Source organism: Pteropus vampyrus, unplaced genomic scaffold (assembly GCF_000151845.1).
Source record: "Pteropus vampyrus isolate Shadow unplaced genomic scaffold, Pvam_2.0 Scaffold31, whole genome shotgun sequence".
Taxonomy (NCBI): domain Eukaryota; kingdom Metazoa; phylum Chordata; class Mammalia; order Chiroptera; family Pteropodidae; genus Pteropus; species Pteropus vampyrus.
In genome coordinates, this window is record NW_011888812.1 from 7615502 (window position 1) to 7635651 (window position 20150).

Below are 20150 nucleotides of genomic sequence, written 5' to 3' on the forward strand. Positions count from 1 at the left end.
TGATTCCCCAGGGAGCTCTGAGGCTAGGGTGGCCTTTCAGAGATGTCCATAATTGAGATAAATAGGCCAGGCTTTTGGATTCCTGTATCAACCAGGCATTGGATACAGGCTGCTCATGGAGACGGGGCAAAGCAACTCCTTTGCCAAGGCCAGTTCCTGTAGCCAGACACAGCTGTGAGCCCTCAGCAACTAGCCCGGGGGGCGGAGTGGAGGGGAGTGAATGTCTTAGTCCTGGAGGGGGAGTTGCATACTTGAGCATCCACAACATTATGGTTATTAATTGAGTTAGAAAATATGCAAAACTGAACAATATATTATTATTTCATATAAATTTGTGATTAAATATATACTTACTAATATGTATATATAAAGAGTATTTATATACTATATAAACTTTATATATTTAAAAGTAGTAGAATGATATACAACATTTTGGACTGGGCTTACCTTCAGAGGATGGGATAGTTTAGGTTCTTGGTTTTTGGTTCTTGAATTGGGTGGTGAGTTGACAGCCTTTCATTACATAATGCTTTATGACTAATTTATGTATTTCATGTAATCTTTTGTATGTAACAAATATATTTCTAAATACAATAAAGGTAAGAAAGAAAAGAACTAGGCAAAAGCAACAGAAAATAAACTAGTTGGAAATTTTAGGAAAAAAGTATGAGTAAAGATAGCAAACCCTGGGTAGATTGATGAAGTAAGTAGTCAGGTGAAGAAAAACTTATAAAATTCTCTCTCATTATTTACTTTAAATTTGACTGTGTAACCATCCAAAAGTTTCGTCATTTCATCATAGCTTGAAATATGATGTTGCAGAAACATGTTTGCTCCCCCCGGTCACCTAATTTTAAATTGGTTTGTTTACGGTGGCACTATTTTTTTTTTAAGTGGGTAAGGCTGTTGGGATGTTTTATTAGAATGGCTGGTATGATAAAGAAATCCAGTTAATAAATGCTACTGATATGTCAAGATTTCACTATGGTATTTTTAATGGTGTATTGATAGAAGAAAGAAATTGTTGAATTATGTTTGTATGGTCACAACTTTTCCTTTGTAAAAGTATGTGTATGTATGTCATGTATATCATACGGTTTGGGGGCAAGTTCCCCAAGGGGGTGGGGAGCTCAAGCCCTGCACTATGAGAGAAAAGGGTTCTTGGCTGAGAGCAAGAAAGAATTCAAATGCCTGCCAAAGTCAGAGTCGAAAGGAAAATTTATTAGAGAAGGGGTAATGCTCCATTGACACAGCATAGTCTCTGAGAGGCAGAGAGTGAGAGAGCCTGAGAGAGACTCAGAAGGACAGAGACAATAGAGAGAGATGGCCACAGTGAGAGGGACCCGTTGTGTTAGGGGAATTCAGTTTATATATCATTCTTTAGTTCTGCGAATTACAGCTTAAGGACTTTTTTATGCATTCTCTTTTGACGTGGGTGTCAACGCCGAGCTGATCAAGAAGGGAAGGCATTGGTGGTGAGATGCCAGGTAGGAGGAGCCTACATGAGAATGAAACGGCAGCACCTGGTCTGGCTCTAGGGACTGATCAGCATATTGCAGTCCTTGAATATAGCTTGATTTAATATTTTAGTGTTCTTGCCTTCTGCCTACACTAATTTACTTACACAGAAAAAGCAATAGAAGAATGCACTCCAAATTACCAGATGTGATTAATGGAAACAGGATATGGATATTTTATATACTGCTGTGAAAATAAATTTAAAAAATGTTAAAATTATATTTTTAAATCAGTTGTTTCAAAACAACCGGTTTTAGTTATATATGTTTGCAGAGGTTCTGTAAAACATGAGCTTAAGTTCCTTCATAAGTAGGTGAGAGTGTAGAAAGAGCCCTGGATTTTTAGTGTAGATGTCTTGGTTTTAAAACCAGGCCTACTGCATCAAAGTGATTCTTAAGTAAGAAGTTTATCTTCAAGAATTTGTTTCCTTGTTGGAAAAATGGGGGTGATTTGTGTTGTTGGAATGGAATAAAGTATGTGAATTTACTTTGAAAATGATATTGCAGTATTAAAGTATAATAAATGTTAATGTTCATTTCTATGGTAATATTGTTTGCCAAAGAAATAAAATATTAACTTTTTGGGAACCTCACAATTACTAATGCCAAAAATTTCAGTTTCTTTTAAACTGGTTTGTTTTTCATGGCACTATTTTCTTTTTTAACACAGGATTGAACAGCTCCTCGACTGAACTGAAATGAGACATCGAGTACAATATTTTAAGCTATGTTTAAAAGAAGATGAAATAGAAGAACAAACTGTTAAAAATATGTAAGTGTTATGGTACAGCCAAATGAAGGATTCGGCTCTACTGGTATTCTTAAAAATTCCTACTTCTGTGAAATTCCCCAACTGCAGAATTCTCCTTCACTACATCGAACAACTGATTTCCTCAGTAGTTCCGATCTGAAAGTGAATTAACAGAAATACTGAAAATGAATTTAAAATTAAATGGGAACATTCGTATACCAATATGATACAGTATTGTTGATTCGCATTTTTCTATATTCAAGACTATTCTTAAATTCAAATCTTTTAAATAAATGAGACTGAAAGCCAATGTGGTTGTGTCTGAGTATGTTTTTTGTGTAACATCCAAATATTCCTAGAGATTCTTCTATTTCTCCTCAACCATTTTTTGTTGCCTTCTTTGAGCAAGCTCTTGAGATGTGATTTCATAACGTTTTTAGGTGAAATCCCAATTCTGCTGACTACCCTCTATGTGTCCATAGGAAAGTTACTTAAATGGGTTAAGCCTCAGTTTTTTCATCTTTAAAATAGGGCTAAAAGTAGTACTTACGTCACTGAACACTTAATATATCTATCTGCCAATCATTGCTAAATGTTTAAGTAATAATGTCCCATCTTACAGATGTAGACTTTTAAAAAAAATTTATTTATTTAATTTTTTTTGGGGTGACATTGGTTAATGAAACCCAGTAAGTTTCACGTATATAATTTAACAGTAAGGCATATGTATATATTGCATTGTGTGTTGGTGTAAAAGGGGTCAACTATGTGGTGACAGAAAGAAATCTAACTATGAGAGGGGAACACAGATGTAGAATTTGAATGATTGGTAGCTAAATCCATACAAGATCATACAGCTAATAAGAGTTAGAATTGGGTGGGATCTGGTCCCAGGTTTACCTGACACCAAACCCAAAAGTTTTATAATATTGCTTCCTCTTTGGAGAGCTATTCATAGTTTCGTATGTCAATTTCTAGAAACCCTCGTCTATATGTTAAATTTTAGTACAGAATACTGCTGAACAGGCGTAGACCATCATTATAGGTGTGTGCATTAGAGTTTTTAGTAGTTCTTTTCTTTTTTGTACTTATTACGCTTTTTATCATATAATTAGTTGGATGCCTGTTTCTCCCATTAGACTGTTTTCATTTATTCGTTCAGCATTCATTCAATACATAGGTATTTATTGCATACCTACTAAGTATCAGGTTCTCTTAGGTGTACATCTAAGGTGAAGATATAATGGTGAACAAGGAGAGGTCACTGTCCTCAGGAACTTACATTCTATTGGGAAGGTGGACAAAAATCAAATAAACAATTTGAAAGCATTTAAGTGTTATAAGAATAACATTTTAAGATAAAAGGTAAGTAGTGAGAGGACAAAGGAAGGAGGCTATTTGGGATATTTATGTAGGACGGTCAGAGAAAACCACTCTAAGGGCCAGGGGGAGGTGTGAACAAAAGCCTAAATAACATAAAGGAGTGAGCCTTGGAAAATAGAGGGCAAAGGGTTCCAGGGAGAGGGAACAGGTAGTATGCTTTGAGACTGGAATAAAGTTAACTTATTTGAAGAACTCCCAGAAGTGTGGCTGGAATCAAGTGAGCACAGTAGTGATTGATGCTGCTGGAGGGTCAGATCACATAAACTAGTCTTGGAGGACTTTGTTCTTAATGTGATATAAAGTCCTGAAGGGATTTGAGCAGAAGAAATAATATGTTATTTACTTAAAAAAATAAACACTCTAGTTGCTTCATGGAGAACACACCTCAGAACATACCTTAGGAGGATATTGCCATACTCCAGGCAGGAAACGCTTGTGATTTGGATTAGACTTGTAGTAGCAGGAATGGGGAGAAGTGGTCACAAGAAATATTTTTGAGGTAAAGTAAACAAGACTTGCTGAAGAATTGGACATGGGAGTGTAATGGAAAGAAAAGAATCAAAAGCTAAGCAGGGTCGGGCCTGGTTAGTATTTGGATGGGAGACCACCTAGGAAGACCGGCTGCTGTAGGCGTAAAAAAAAAAAAAGAAAAGAATCAAGGTTGACCTCTAGGTTTTAGGGCTTTGAAAGGGGGCAAATAGTGGTGCCTTTGACAGAGATGGGAAGAGATGGGTGTGTGTGTGTGTGGTGGTAGAGTTCTGTTTTGAATATGTTAAGTTTGAGACGTTTATTTTTATTTTACATCTGAGTGAAAATGTTGAGTAGGCAGGTAGATACACACACACACACACACACACACACACACACACACACACACACACACACACACACACTCCTGAGCAGAAATTGACCTTGGCCAGAGACATTTGGAAGACAACAGCTTACAGTTGGTATTTAAAACCAAGGGACTGATGAAATTGTGTAAGGAGACTGTAATGAGGGAAAGGGAGCTGGGGTCAGAGCCCAAGGGGATTGCATCATTTAGAGATCAGCAAGAGAAGGGGCCAACAAAAGACTCTGAGAAGGAGTAGCTGGTGAGGAAAACAGTGGCAACCCACTGTTTGATAGAGCAGGATAAGGACTATGAATGATAGAGCAGGATAAGGACTAAGAACTGATCATTTGCTCACTATTGTATACCCAGTACCTTGTTACTGGTACATATAATTAGAGCACTGAATGTATCTTCACTTCTGCTTACTTGTCAGACATTTATTGAGGGTCTCTAGGTCCCAGGCACTGTTCTAGGTCCTGTGGATTCCCAGCATTTTGTTCCTGATAATCATAAATTCTAGTGGGGGCCATGGACCTTCATACAGTGCAACAAAAATATGTATTTTTAGTTTAAAAAATCTTTCCTACCCTCCTTCCACCCTATTCTGGGGAGAATGGGCCTGAATATCCAGAATGCCCTTTGCTGGTGAGCAACAATGAATTGGGTATATACATTTGGGGCTGTACTGTAGGTGAAGATTTTGACAACAGGGAGAGGCTGAAGGAGAATAGCGGTGGGACTTCAGTTAAATTAGATAGGCTGCCCCAGCTAAAGGTATCACATTCAATTAAAACAAAATATGGTGTCAGCTCAACTCACATGGTTGAATTCTGCTATACAACTGACAGTTTATGAAGAACAGCACAGCCTTAGGGTTATACTTAATTCATCTGACATGTGTTGAACAGACTCAAAAGGAGTCTGGAGGCTATGGCTAGAAATAAATGACAAAGATTTATTCAAGGTTCTTAGAGTTTGCAAACTAGAAACACAACTGGGCAATGCTAAGAGTGTTCCAAAGAAGAAAGAAAAGCTAAGAGTTCTTATAGTAAAAAGCACATTCTTAAGAATCAGTCTTGCATTCTTAGCGTTTGGCTTGGTCTAAGATGATAATCCTCCAGATGACTGGTGATCTGGATAATGGATGTCAGGATACATGAACTTTCTTTTCTTAGTCCTTCAGGGGGTAATCAGAGGGTTATCTGGAGGTCTGATGTATATTCAGGCACTGACACAGGACTGAGAAGTTCAAAGGTTTAAGTTCCCAGGCTAGTTAAAACAGGAATAGAACTGTACCTTCTATGAGCCCAAATTTATACCAGAAAAGGAAACAAAATCTCTTGACGGCAGGATAAGAGAATAAATGTGAACCATTTTATTGCATTGCACAATTTCTTAAACTTACCTTGTGGTCTTACTCTTCTGGAACTTTGCTGAGGTAGTTCCCATACTTCTAGTTGGACTGAACACTTTTGCGCCCCCTCACATCTCACTTCCTCGCACCCGACAAAAAAAAAAAAGAAAATAAAAAAGAAAGTGAAGAAAAAATCTCTACCATTCTTTAAGGCCCATTTCAAACATGGAGTTTCTTCCCGAAACTAATTGTTTATCCAGCTGTGTTCCTATATTTTTTCATTTATCTTACACCTCATGTCATTGTGTATTAGTTATTTGTCTCCATGAAGTCGTTTGCTTTGAACTCCAAGACTTTGGGAGCTATGCTGTTTCACGCTCAGTGCGGGAGGGAGGCCCGGCATTTAGAAGGTCCTCAGTAAGTGAGTGTTACAGAGTGAAGGTGTGCTGTGGGGAAGGCATAGAACGGGAGATACAAGACTTTATTAGGAAAAGTTTATGGGAACAATAATAGCACATTTAACAATGATACAGAAGTATTTAATAAAGAGGTGAAAATAAAACCATGGCTCCGCGTCCACTTACTGCGAACTTCTCATTCTCTAGTGGCATCTCTGATCCCATTGCAGCTTCAAACCCGAGCTCAAAGCAGGCTGGGTCTGATTGGCAAATCGGAGTACAGTCTTCCTGCTACAGGCAACGAGAGACGTAGGCTATTGGCACGGTGAGACATGTTTCCCTCTGTCGAAATCCCTGGGGCGTGGTGACGTATTTGGTGGGGCTGAATCTTGATTGGCACACGAGCAATCAGCCTCCCTAGAACGCAAGCAAGGCCGGATGCGCACGGGGGAGGGTGAATAGGCGGGGCAGTGAAACTGGAGTTAGCCAATGGCTGACGTATTACGCGCAAGGAAACGCTAGATCACCAATGGCGGCACGGATATGCCGTTGTGGGAGGTTTTTAGGCCAGACGCGGTATCCGAGCGGCGCCTATTAGGGTGGTTCTCACCGTCACGGCCGGTGCCTCTCCCATTGTTCATTCAGTAGTTTTTTTTTCTTTCACCTAGCTAGTGAGACCTGGTTGGAAACCATGGAGAGCGCTCTCCCTGCGGCCGGCTTCCTGTACTGGGTGGGCGCGGGCACCGTGGCTTACCTGACCCTGCGCATCTCGTACTCGCTCTTCATGGCCTTTCGGGTCTGGGGTTTGGGTCATGAGGCTGGGGTCGGACCGGAGCTCGGCGAATGGGCAGGTGAGTTGGATCCAGCGCCGCCCGCCCCCTCGCTCCTGCAGCGTGTCGCGCGCTTGCGGCGGGGCCTGGCCTGCACTGACCAGTTCCGCATCCAGCGCATGGCCTTCCTTTCCCCATCTCCGTTCTCCTTCCTGTGTCTCCTGCGTCCCATGTACCTCCCTGGCCCCGCAGCCATCTCTGGTTTACCTAGACTTGTAGAGTTTCTAAATGCTGGCCCAGCTCAGCGAATCTAAGATGCCACTTGGTGGGTGCGGAAGAAATCTGGCTTGAACTCACTGGGGCTTGTGTCCTTTAAGCCGTTCTGGGTCCATGGCCTGGCGTCTTCTTTCTGCCTTCTTAGTTACACTTTACCCACGTTGGTTCGCCCTTTATGAGTGTTTTCAAAGTTTTTTGTTTGATTTGGACACTGGCCCTGTGCTAAGGATGAAATGCATTAGGGAGGCATTGCCTACTTTCTAGTACTAATGTTCGTTTAACATCTTCCTCTTCATAACCAATTAAGTAGTTTAAGTGTTATATAGTAATGTGTGTTGATAGAATATTTTTATTCTTGTTATTCTTAAGTCTCTTCATGTGAATGTATTTAATTTCTCCTCAGATTTTAGAATCCGAGGGGCAAGGATTGAGGGTCTACACTTTAGTCTTTCTCCACAGTAACTGGCATATTGATTAGATATAAGCTCTTCTAAACTTAAAAAACAAAAGCTTGGAAAAACCCTGAAATACAGGTATGCTTTGCAATCAGTAAACATATTCCAGACTATAGATTCCTTAGTCTGGTTAGGTTTTTAAGACCATCCCCTTCATCTCCTAGTCAAGAGCTTACAATCCAAGGCTTTTATTATATTCACAGGGTGTGCAACCATCATTACAGTCTAATTTTAGAACATTTTCGTCCTCCTTAAAAAACCTGTACCTATTAGCTGTCACTCCCGAGCCCCCTTAAGTCCTAGTCAACCACTGATCAACTTTCCCTATACATTTACCTGTTCTGGATATTTTATATAAAAGGAATCATACAATATGAAATTTTTTGAACCAGGCTTCTTTAGCACAGTACTTTCAAGGTTCATCCATGTTGTGGCATGTTTCAGTTTGTCATTTCTTTTTATTGCTGAGTAATATTCCATTCTGTGGAGCGAGTTTAGATTTTGCAAAGGATTTCGCTCCTGCGTTTTGCCCTCTGCCCATCTACATTAGCAGGTTCCTAAGATTTTGCAGCTTTGATGCTGGTGGAACTCATTTGGCCCTGTAGTATTCCAAAGTTTTCCTAATTCAGTGGACAATGAGGACTGAAAAAGGATGGGGCTGACGGGGTTCTCCTGTAGAAAAGCTGTTCATCAGAATTGCCTGTGCTTAGCCACATTCCCAAAATCAAAATATCCTCAAAATCAGATATATATAATTTTTGTTTTTACATTGGATAATTGCACAAGATTTCCTCAAATGAGAGAAGGCTACTTTAGTAACCAGGGCCCATTGACTATAGGTTCTTTCACTAGGCAACACCTTTGATAAGGGGTTAATATCTTAAATTTATAAAGCCCACATATATAACTTGCCACCCTGAATTATGTATGATTTGAGGAATTATGTATGAAACGTTATTTAAATTGGCAAACCCAGAAGAAATATTGATCAGTACCATATGTTAAATGCTTGAAGTGTTCCAGACACTTGATATAGATTATCTTTTTCTTTTAATCGACATTGTTTAATAAAATTACATAGGTTTCAATTGTACAGTTGTATAAAACATGATCTGTATATTGCATTGTATGTTCACCACCCAAAGTCAAGTCTATTTCCATCATTATATGTTTGACCTCGTTTACCCTCTTTACCTCCACCTCCCCCGTTTCCTTCTGGTAACCACCATACTGTTGTCTATCTATGAGATTTTTTGTCTTTTTTTTTGTTTGTTGCTTTCAGTTTTGTATCCTACATATGAGTGAAATCATATGGTTCTCAACTTTTTCTGACTTATTTTGCTTAGCATGATATTCTCAAAATCCACCTATATTGCCACAAATGGCAGTATTTCATCTCTTATTTCTGAGTAGTATCCCATTGCACATATGTACCACATCTTCTTTATCCAATCATCTATCAAAGCACACTTCGGTTGTTTCCATGTCCTGGCTAGTGTGAATAACGCTGCAATGAACATAGGGGTACAAATATTGCTATGGATAAATGTTTTCAAAATTTTGGGGTATATACCCAGAAGAGGGATTGCTGGGTCAGATGGTAACTCTATTCCTCATTTTTTGAGGAACCTCCATGCTGTTTTCCATAGTGGCTCTATCAGTTTACATTCCCACCAGCAGTGTGCGAGGGTTCCTTTTTTCCTTGCAACCTCTCCAATACTTATTACTTGTCTTGTTGATAATTGCCATTCTAAGAAGTGTGAGGTGGTATCTCATTGTGGTCTTGATTTGCATTTCCCTAACAGCTAGTGAAGTTGAGCATCATCTCATATATCTCTTGGCCATTTATATTTCTTCTTGGGAGAAATGTCTGTTCAATTCCTCTGCCCATTTTTTAATTGGTTTATTTGTGTTTTTTTGTTGTTGTAGTTGAGTTATATGTGGGCTTTATAAATTTAGGATATTAACCCCTTAACAAAGGTGTTGTTTTGCAAATATATTCTCCCATTTAGTTGGTTGCCTTTTTTTGTTGATGATTTCTTTTTCTGTGCAGAAGCTTTTTAGTTCAGTCATATAGCTTTTTGACATAATCTCGTTCATTTATTTTTGCTTTTACTTCCCTTGCCTTTGAGGTAAATTTAATGAAATCCTCTCTAAGACCAAGGTCTATTAGTTTAGTACCTATGTTTTTATCTGTGTATTTTATTTTTTCAGTTCCTATATTGAGATCTTTGATCCATTTTGTATATGGTGACAAATACCAGTCTAGTTTCATTTTTTTGCATGTGGCTTTCCAATTTTCCCATTTACTGAAGAGGCTTTTTTTCCCTCTCCTGTATGTTTTTGGCTCCTTTGTTGAAGATTATTTGCCTGTATTATCTTGGTTCTCAATTCTGTTTCATTGGTCTGTGTGTCAGTTTTTCTGCCTGTACCATGCTGTTTTGATTATTGTTTCTTTGTAGTATAATTTGAAGTCACGGAGTGATTTACCTCTAGCTTTGTTCTTTTTTCTCAGGATTTGCCTGTTCGGGGTCTTTTCTGGTTCCATACAGATCTGATTTTTTTGTTGTTCTATTTCTTTAAAAAGAAAAATGCCATTGGGGTTTTGATGGGAATTGCATTAAATCTGTATATTACTTTGGGTAATATGGCCATTTTAACTGTTGATTCTTCCAGTGCATGAACATATAATATCTTTCCATTTCTTAGTGTCTTCAATTGCTTTTAATAGTGTCTTGTAGTTTTCAGTGTCCTTTGTTAAGTTTATTCCTAGGTATTTTATTCTTTTTGTTGTATTTGCAAAAGGCATTTTTCATTTATTTTTCTGAGATTTCATTGTTAATATTTAGGAACACTGGATTTTTGTACATTGATTTTATATCCTACAACTTTCTTTATTATTTCTAATAGTTTTTTGGGTGGAGTCTTTACGGTTTTCTATCTAAAGAATCATGTCATCTGCAAAAAGTGACAATTTTACTTCTTCATTCTCAATTCGGATGCTTTTTATTTCTTTTTATTTCTTTCTCTTGTTTGATTGCTCTGGCTAGGACTTCCAGTACTGTGTTGAATAACAGTGGTGAGAGTGGACATCCTTGTCTTGTTCCTGATCTTAGAGGTAAAGCTTTCACTTTTTCACCATTGAGTATGATATTGGCTGAGGGTTTTGACAGAGATTATCTTGGATCTCTCTTTGAGCTGTGCTCCATATCCCCAGTGTATAGAGGAGAAAATGGAGGCTCAGGCAAATGACATCCTTTGTTTGCTGTTTCATAGCTAGTAAATTACAGAATCAGGATTTGAAATTAAGTTGTCCATTCTTGCAACATCTATGCTATTGTGTGTGTTGGTGATTAGCTTACAGATTGCGTGGTACTTGGGTGTGGATTTCCTTATACCCTACGAACTTTATTGCTTTGTCATTGAAGCCACATTTTCAATTTTGCACATGCCTTGGTATATCTAGAAACATGCAAAATAGGCGGCATGTTTTTAAATCAAGTAGCTCAGGATTTTCTTCAGATTTACAGCCATGAATTTTGTTGCTGCCTGAGAAAACATTGGAAAGGCACTCAGGTGCTTAACAAAGCAAAGGTTTGACTGTCATCAATATGACTGGACTTGACCTTGATTGCTATTTTCTTTTTAACACTCTGGCATTCTTGAGTGGATTTAGTGACTCTCTAAAGGTCCAGCTTGGTAAATGTAGTATGCTCCCTGTCGACACTCAGGAAACTCTAGTATACCTGTTCTTGCTGGTGAGCCAATGTTGATCACAGTAGTGCTGTGTTGTTTTTTTTATTTTTTTTAATTTTTTTTTTAAAGCTGTGGCCTTTTTTTTTAAGCAGGGCAAGTAGAGGACGCAGAGAAACAAGTGGACTTAGTCACAAAAGTTCTTGAAGATATTTATTCATCCCGTACTTCAGCTCTGAAAAGAGAGTCCATGGGCCTAAGTGGAACAGGCTCTCCAGATGGGAGTTGGCAGGACAGCCTTAGAATGATGTGGGAGCGCCGGGCGGGGCGGGGGTCCAAGGAAGAATTGCAACCTACATCTCTGGTAACCAGGTTCTTGTCTTAATGCGTGAGAAAGAATTCAAGGACATGACAAGCAGCAAGCAAGACAGTACAAGTTTTATTAAAGAGAAAGCTTATACTTAAGAAAAAAGTGCAGGCAAAATCAAAGGAAGGATGAGTCAACCTGGGCTGTCTGGATTACAGGCTTTTGTTGGGGGTCAGTGGAGACATGGTAGTTGCAATGCAGGAGATATTATAATGATATTATGATTAGCCAAAGCTGAATGAACAAAGGACAAGGAAAATAATACCCTGGAGCCTTATCCTGGAGGTAGCGGGAGGGGAATGTCCCAAGGCTATCCATCTTTCCTCCTGGCCTTGGCTTGTTTTACACACTGGAGTCTCAGGCTCAGAGTCAGAACAGGGAGAGGGCTGAGTAAGGGGCTAAGAAAAAATTCTGGAGATGCATCCTGGATGCAGAGGGAGCACATCTCTAGGCTAACTATCCTGCCTTGAAGGCACTAGTGCTAGAACTGCGTAGATGCGGATGGAGAATCGGACCTAAAAGCATGCCTCGATTTTATTTGGAGGAAAAACCAAAGAGGAAAGTTTCCTGGAATTAGAAATGCAGCCTTTGTACTCTGAGCTAGAATATTTCCCTCCCACCACCCTCCCTTTGTCTCCATTTCCCTCTGGAAAAAAATCTAATCACTGTGCCATGGGAAATTCTACCCTTAGCAGAGATTGGGTGATAGGGTAGCTGAATGAACCCTGAAACTGGGTTATTGCTTTCTCAAAGCTACTTCATAAAGCCCTGGTGTGTGATAGTTGAGAAGCCTGCCACAAATCCGTGTCAGAGGGCATGGGCTTCGTTTTGTTTATTCGTTTTGTATAGTGAAACAATTCATTTGCCCGCTCACTAACTGGCAATTCCAGGAAGACGATCCAGTTGCTGAAAATTTATCTTTACCACCATTAAGTGAAGTTATTTCTATTTAAATGATCTAGTCATTGGGGAAAGGGAGAGAAGGCTGGAAAACTTAAGATTTGGAACAGTTATGCCCCTGATGAGTATTACATTGGAGAACAGTAGGACTAACAGAAAGGCTGGCGTTGGAGTCAGTGCAGCAAGGGTGAACTTTGCTACTTGCTAAGCTGTTTGACCTCATTAGCCTCTGAGCATAACTTTCTCCTTTGTGTATTAAATGGAGCTGATTCTTTTCAGGATTATTAGGACAAAGAAATGAGATGTAAGTGAGATTCTGGTGTGGTCCTCTGAGTGTTTTATGGATACCAAGTAACATATTTAAGAACATCTTTTATTGGTACAAATTACTCCTATTTGAGGAGAAGGGGTTGTTGAAACCGAGAAATAATGTAGCGTATTCAGCAGACATCCTACTGGAAATCTGAAGTTAGGAGATCAGTAGGAGGTGATTAGCGCTACTGCAGGAGAATTCCTTGCTTTGAAAAGATTTACTAAGTGGTTCTGTGAAATACGGTTCTCCTTAATGAACCTAAGATATGATGGACTTAGAAAAATTTGGTTATGTGCAGCTTTTCAGTTAGATTTGTGAAAACTTTAGAGTCCTCTTTGACTCTTCTCTCACCCAGTATATAGTCTCATTGGGAGATTCCTTTGGCTCTCGAACTTCAAAATATCCCTAATCCTATTCCTTTACCACTGATGTAAGCCCCTGAACTCTCTTGCCTCCAGGTAATTGCAGCCTCCTGTCTCTCCGATGGTTCCCTACAGTGGATTTTTACATAGCAGCCAGAGTGATCCTTGAAAATCTTAAGTCAGATCATGTGATCCTCTGCCCAGATTCCTCCAATGGCTTCTCATCCTGTTCAGATTAAAAGTCAGAATTCTTCATATGGTTGACAAGGCTTTCAACCACATGCCTTCTGCCTTCTTTTACCTCCGACCTCATCTCACCCCCTCCTAGCCACACTCACTCCTTGCTTGAACACACAGCCTTGAACTCACTTCTTTGAATATGCTTAGCATCGCTGCCTTGGGGCCTTTAGTTCTTTCCTCTTCCTGAATGCTCTTCCCCAACATATCCACGTGGCTAACTCTCCTTACTTCCTTCAAGTCTTTGCTTAAATATCACCTTCTCAATGAAACCTGCCCTACTGCCTTTAAACTCACAATCTTCTCCCCACCCCCACTTCTGCTCTCCATTACCCTGCTCTACTTGTCCTTTTTGTCATAACACTTGTCACCATCTCCCATACTGTACACTTCCCTCATTTATGTTTCTTGTTTGTCTACCCCTGTTAGAATGGAAGCCCCATGAAGGCAAAGATCTGTCTTTTTTGTTCCCTTACGTATCTCAAGCATCTAGAATAGTGCCTGCACCGTGTTAATACATATTTGTTAAATGAATGAAAATATCTATTAAGTAAGGTATTCCAGTATTTTCGAGATTAAGGGATAATGTATTTTGGGGGAATTATCTTCTATTTCTACATTCTCTTAAGTTATTAGTTATAAATCTAAGAAATATTAGCAGTGTCCCCACCTCTAAAAATGAAACTATTTAGTCTAAAAACAAAAGCAGACTATAATATCAGGAAGATGTTCTCATAGTATAGACTCTGGAACTAGGCTACCTGCTTTCAAATCCCAGGTCTGCCAGTTATAAGCTATATCACCTTCACTTCTGCATGCCTCAGTTTCCTCATCTTTCTAATTGGGATAATAATAAGTTTGAAGTAATAATTAAATGAGTTAATGTGTGTGAGATGCCAAATACTATTCTAAGTATCTGGCATTTAAATAGTAAATGCTGTATAAATGCTATCTGATATTGTTGTTATATTTGCTGTCACTTTTATTTGTGGAGATAATTTTTTTTAATTTTTATCTATATTTATCTTCTCGTAGACTCTTCCCCAAATTTCTAATAACTTACTGCATATTCCCTTCTGGATGTTTTCCAGAGTTCTCAATCCTAGCATGTCTAAACTTCGTCTTTTCTACTCTCCCTACCCTGTTTTAAACTTCCTTATTTTTGCTAATTTTAGAGTCCCCCAGCCTCTAAATCAGGATGGCAAATTCAAATATCTTTAGCAGATAAAGTAAACGAGTGAAGTGGACCAGTGTAAATGCATGTCTGGACACTGTCTGGGCCATCAGTTGTGGTTGACTCAGTGTGGATACTACTCAGCCAGTTGTTGTCCTTCAGTAACATGGGCCTGTCATCTCAGACTTTTTACAAGAAGCCCCAAATGTAGGTTGTCACGTGTAAAGTTTCTTAATTTTTTTCAAGGTTGACGTACATTTCTCAAGTTTACTCCGGGCGCCAAATAAATTGTGCCAGTGAGCCAAAAGCAGCAAGTGGCCAGTTCGCTCCCTTGTCTCTCAGTCCCAGATCATGCTTTTACTTCCATATCTAGACAGGAAATTGCCATAACTTATTGAATCTATCATCACAGTCTCTCTCCCATCTGTACTTTTCTCTAAGTTCCCCTGATATATTGCCTCCCTACCGAATCTTATACTCTGGTGCAAGTTTCATCTTCCAAAAAAAATTCTAATTAAATTAACCTTTACATAAAAATTTCAGAGTTTCCTAATGTCAATGTAAAACAAACATCAAGCTCCATGGTCCTTCCCATCATGTTCTTACGTTTATTCCTGGACTTATCTCCTAATGTGGCCCTTTATGCTTCCTCCCTTGGACGCATCGCTGCTTGTACTTTCCCGCTTTTCAGTTCTGCGTGGTTTCGCCTGGGCCAGAGACATTTAGTAGTTTCGGTGGCTGTTGAACGTTGATTTCACTCTGCTTGGAGTGCTCTTCTCTTGCACACTCTTCTTTCTGTTTGTGAAGTTCTGTCCATTTTTCAGAGTCTAGCTTATGAATTTTTTTTCTTACAACTGTCTAAGGGAAGCAATCATATACTTTTGGAACTGATAATGTTTGTTTTGTTCTTTCTCGTGGACTTTTCCACATTTTACTTTTTAGTCATTGCCGTGCGTGTGCGTGCATGTGCATATAAGGATGCGTATGCATACATGTGTATGCATGTGTTACCTTTTTGTAAACTATAAGCCCTTTGAGAGTGCACAGTAAATAATATATAGTGAATGAGTATTTTTTCCTTGAGGTTCTGGTATATTTCAGTTGAGGGTAGGGGTGTTTTGATTTTGTAATTTTTGTTTTTTTGTTGTCATATAATTTGTATACCTTTTCCCTCTTTGTTTTAAAATCTAAAAAGCTAGATTGAAATAAATCAAAGCTGGTTAGGTAAAGATTGATTACAAAGTTATTACAGCAGGGTTGGGATAACAGTTTTGAAAGTGAAATGCAGTGAGATAAAAAAAGATGTTTTTGAGTAGCATTGGTAATAAGCTAAACTTTCTTCATGTGTGGTTTAGGAAATTGTCGCAGGAAGCCAGCTACTCTGCCACACTTAATAAACATTTCAATGTTAATAGAATTTTGGCATTATATTTATTATTTATCTCTAAATCTTTATAAAATTGATGCAAATAGATTTTTTTTTTTTTTAGTAAAAAAGACTTTTCCAATTTAAAATTTCAGTAAAACCTTGTTAATTGGTAAGGCCAAGATGTGTTAGTGAAAAATTAAATTCTGGGATATGTTAACCAAAATGTGTTTTTGTTATTTTGAAGGCCTGATAAAATAAACCCAAGCCTTCTAAACCCTTCAGACTTTTTGAATTACTGGAGACATTAAATCAAATTTCCTGGAAAATCTCTTCAATAGTAAAGGCACCGAAAGGTATATGTAAGATTTACTGGGGGATCACTCGTCAGTTATGTAAATGTCTAACCACTATGCTGTACACCAGAAACCCATTTAATATTCAATGTCAACTATAATTGAAAAAATTTTAAAAATAAATAAAAAAAAATAACAGTGAATGTATATATTTCATACATGCTAGAAAGTTAACCACAGAGCACTGAGCGTATAGTTTATTTGTTTCACAAAGAGAAATGAATACTACAGTTGGTTGATCGTCTTTACAAAGGTTTAGTCAGCCATTTTGTTATAAACTTGAGAAAACTGAAAAATCTTTAGGAGGCAGAAGAGAGTAAGGATAGAGTAACAAAACTGGAAGGGCGAAGGGCTGTTTGTGACTTCTTCAGTAGAACTATTAGGGAAGTATACTGGAAGAGGTACTGACTTGCTCAAGATCATGCATCCAGTTAGAGAATGGCTAGGCAAGACAGATCACTGGCAAAGGGCAGAAAATGGTGGGTGCATCTGTAATAGACTGATTAAAAGCAGTGATAGGAATGATGAGCAGCAGGCTCTGACAGCAGAGTGGGAGAGATTTGTCAGAGGTAAATCGAGAGAGGAAAACCGGTGAGAAGGACAAGCAGAGGTGATCAGTGGTAACAGGGAGGATACTGGCAGAACTAAACCTCATCAGCACCTTCCTGCAACTGGCGTGGGGCCAAAACAGTCCTCTTTGTACGAGGCACTGAACTCTTGAAGAAATGACATGGCCCTCTGTAGCCCCCGAGAGTACCATTATGCCATGCTCTTAGTACACTCCTACATGGACGTTAAGCCTGGGGAACTTTTTCATGGTATATAGTGCCACAAGTTAAGTGAGTTGATCCAGTGTCTCTTACCTATAGTCTCAGCCTTGCCTGTACCCCAAAACAACAGATTATGTTGATGACGCTGAATTGCCAAGAAAATATTGTATTGTTTTGGAATATGCTTCTCAAGGAGGCCAGGAAAGGACAGTATCTTTTGGAAGTTTAAATGCCGGTTATAAAGTTGCCTTAACGTTCCTAGTGTGTAGAAAACATTCTCCAGATTGGGATAACTGTAATGACTGGCGTTAACTGCTCACCACCAAGCTAAATTCCAGTAGAAATCCTGCCAGGCTTGCTTTAATGGTAGCTGAAACTCCAGTCTTGTCACATAAACAGAGCTAATGCAGTAAACAAGTCCCCTAATCTTGCTCATTCAGTCTAATAATTTTATGTGGAACTGGAAGCTGCTGCTTATCTCTGTGTTCCAATACCTATCATCACCTGTCATGCGTAAGAGGTGGTGATGATCTCTTTTTAGATAATGCGGGAAAAAAAAACAACCAAAAACAGTGGGTTAGACAGTGGTGTTCACACATTCTGAATTAGAGGAGGCTGAATTAATGAAATTTTACTGTAATGATGACACCTTCATTTACAAAGTATTCTCAAATGATTTGCACATCAACCTCGTAAAGTAGGTTAGAGTTGGTTCTGTTATTTCCACATCACATACTAGGACCAGAGGGAGCTGCAGTAACTTATTACAAAATCTAGATTCAGTTTTTTCTGCTATTTACCAGTTTTGTAACCCTTATTACAGAGGGAGCTGTAATAAGGGTTACAAAACTGGTAAATAGCAGAAAAAACTGAATCTAGATTTTCTGACTCCAGGCTCCACATTCTTTCCAATTTCTTGCCAAAGTTCCTGATAACAGTGATTTTAAGATGACTTGGAATACTGTACAAGAGCTTATAAATTGGAAAGTTCCTCAAATGTTGTCTGAAAGTGAAAGGTCTGTTTATGCCATGGCAATATCCAAACTCCCATGGTTCATAAGAATCAATTCAATCAATTCGATGTGCTCGTTAAAAATAAAAGTCTAGAGCTTCACTGCAGATTTACTAAATCAAAATCTCTTAAGAAAAGAACATGGGAAAATGTGTTTTTAACAAATAAGATAATTCTTAAGATCCTTCTTCTTGGGGAACACTGACTATGGCCAGCTAGCCCTAGAAGGAGAGAGTGGACTATACATGCAGGCTTTTTAGCTCGGTATCTATTCTTGGTACCAGGTTAAAACTTCCAGTGATTTCTGTATTAAATATTTTCTTATAATTTTGACAGATAAATAGAGATTCTATTTTAGGTTAGTTCTGTGTTTATGCATTGGAAATAGATTAGGAAAAAAAGAGAAAACTTCGAATTTCAGTTTGTTGCTATGCCATGAGAACCACAAGCAGCACATGCCCTATTTCTCAGTCTTTACTAATCAGAGATTGGGGTTGAGGGTAGGGGAGTGAATAAGAATGTTTTTCGGTAGGTGCAAATAATTGAAATTTTCATTTGCTTTTTGTTTAAGTAGGACCATAGGATAGCTGAAGACTTTATTTTTATTTTAGAGAAAAGAAAGTTTTGAGTCTGCTTTCCTTATGGGTGGATTTAAACAAATTATCCTTATTATGAAATTAATGTGACATTTATTGATGATTCTTCAAGAGCCAGTAGACTAAAGAGAATGTTCTACTTAGTCTTTAAAAAAAAAAAAAAAAAATTGTAAATTCCTCCAAATGATGAGGAAGAAGGAAAATAGGCTTAAGTTTAACCAGGAAAAATTTAGATTTGAGTTCGCTATCTTGATGATCTTTGTAATTAAACAGCGGAATTGGGTCATTCATTCATTCAGCAGATAAATATTCATGATGTGCTATGTGCCAGGTATAGTACTAAGTATGGGAATATAGTGGTGAGCAAGAAAGCCACGGTATGGTCTCTATCTCCATTAGTCTAGCAGAGGACACAAGTCATTGCATAAGCGGCTCTAAAAACTATAATAGGAGCCAGCTATGGGGACCTTAATCTAGTTCAGGGGTTTAGAGAAGGTTTTCTGAAAGAAATAACATTTAATCCCGGGTATGGAAGAAAAGAAATAGAAGGAAGAAGATGATAGTGATGTTAATAATGGTAATAAGATATAATGTTTATTAAAAAGGTTACCATGTATCAGATACTTTTCTAACCACTTAAATGAATTCATTTACTCTTCACATAATCCAATAAGGCAGGTCCTATTAATACCCCCATTTTGCTGAAAGAAAGCTAAGATAATAGGTCAGGCAATTAGATGGACAGGCGACGGGGTTAAGGAGGTAAGTATTTCCAGCAGAGGGAACACTTTGGGTGAAGATCTTAAGGCAAGTGAGAACATTGAGGACCTTTGAGCTGAGAGTCTTTGGGTGGAGAGAGGCAAGAGAAAACTAGATGGAGAAATGGGCAGGAGGCCAGTAATAAAGGATCTTGAGGCTTATGGTGAGGGTTTTGTTTATTCTAAGGGCAGTTGGAAGTCGTTTAAGGATTTTAAGCAGCAGATGTCATGATCAAGTTTATATTTTACACAGTTTATTTTGGCATCTGGGGAGTGGGTATAGAGGGAGAAACCCAGGACAGGGAGACCCGCAGGAGACAGGTGGTGGTGGTAAGCCAGGTATTTGGCAGTGATGGCTTAATTGAGGTAATGAGGGCAGAGACTAAGGGAGGGAGTCAGACAAAAGAGATAGGAGGTGGAATTCCTGGGCCTTGTCAGAAATAGGTGTAGGGGTGAACGAGACACCAGGTCAAGGACTGTGAGGTTTCGTCAGGTGCTGGCACTAGT

General features: G+C 38.7%; 1 protein-coding gene and 1 long non-coding RNA gene across 2 annotated transcripts in view; both read left to right on the forward strand.

The window, feature by feature from the left end:
- Positions 1-2578, forward strand: part of LOC105289990 — an 87467-nt gene extending 84889 nt beyond the window's left edge. Inside the window, exon 6 of the long non-coding RNA XR_002779563.1 lies at positions 2188-2578. This is a non-coding gene — a long non-coding RNA (uncharacterized LOC105289990). The remainder of the gene's footprint in view (positions 1-2187) is intronic.
- Positions 2579-6808: 4230 nt separating this feature from the next.
- Positions 6809-20150, forward strand: part of HSD17B12 (hydroxysteroid 17-beta dehydrogenase 12) — a 139627-nt gene continuing 126285 nt past the window's right edge. Inside the window, exon 1 of the mRNA XM_011356846.2 lies at positions 6809-7089. Within this exon, the coding sequence (XP_011355148.1) occupies positions 6930-7089 (160 nt within the window). The 5' untranslated portion in view covers positions 6809-6929. The remainder of the gene's footprint in view (positions 7090-20150) is intronic.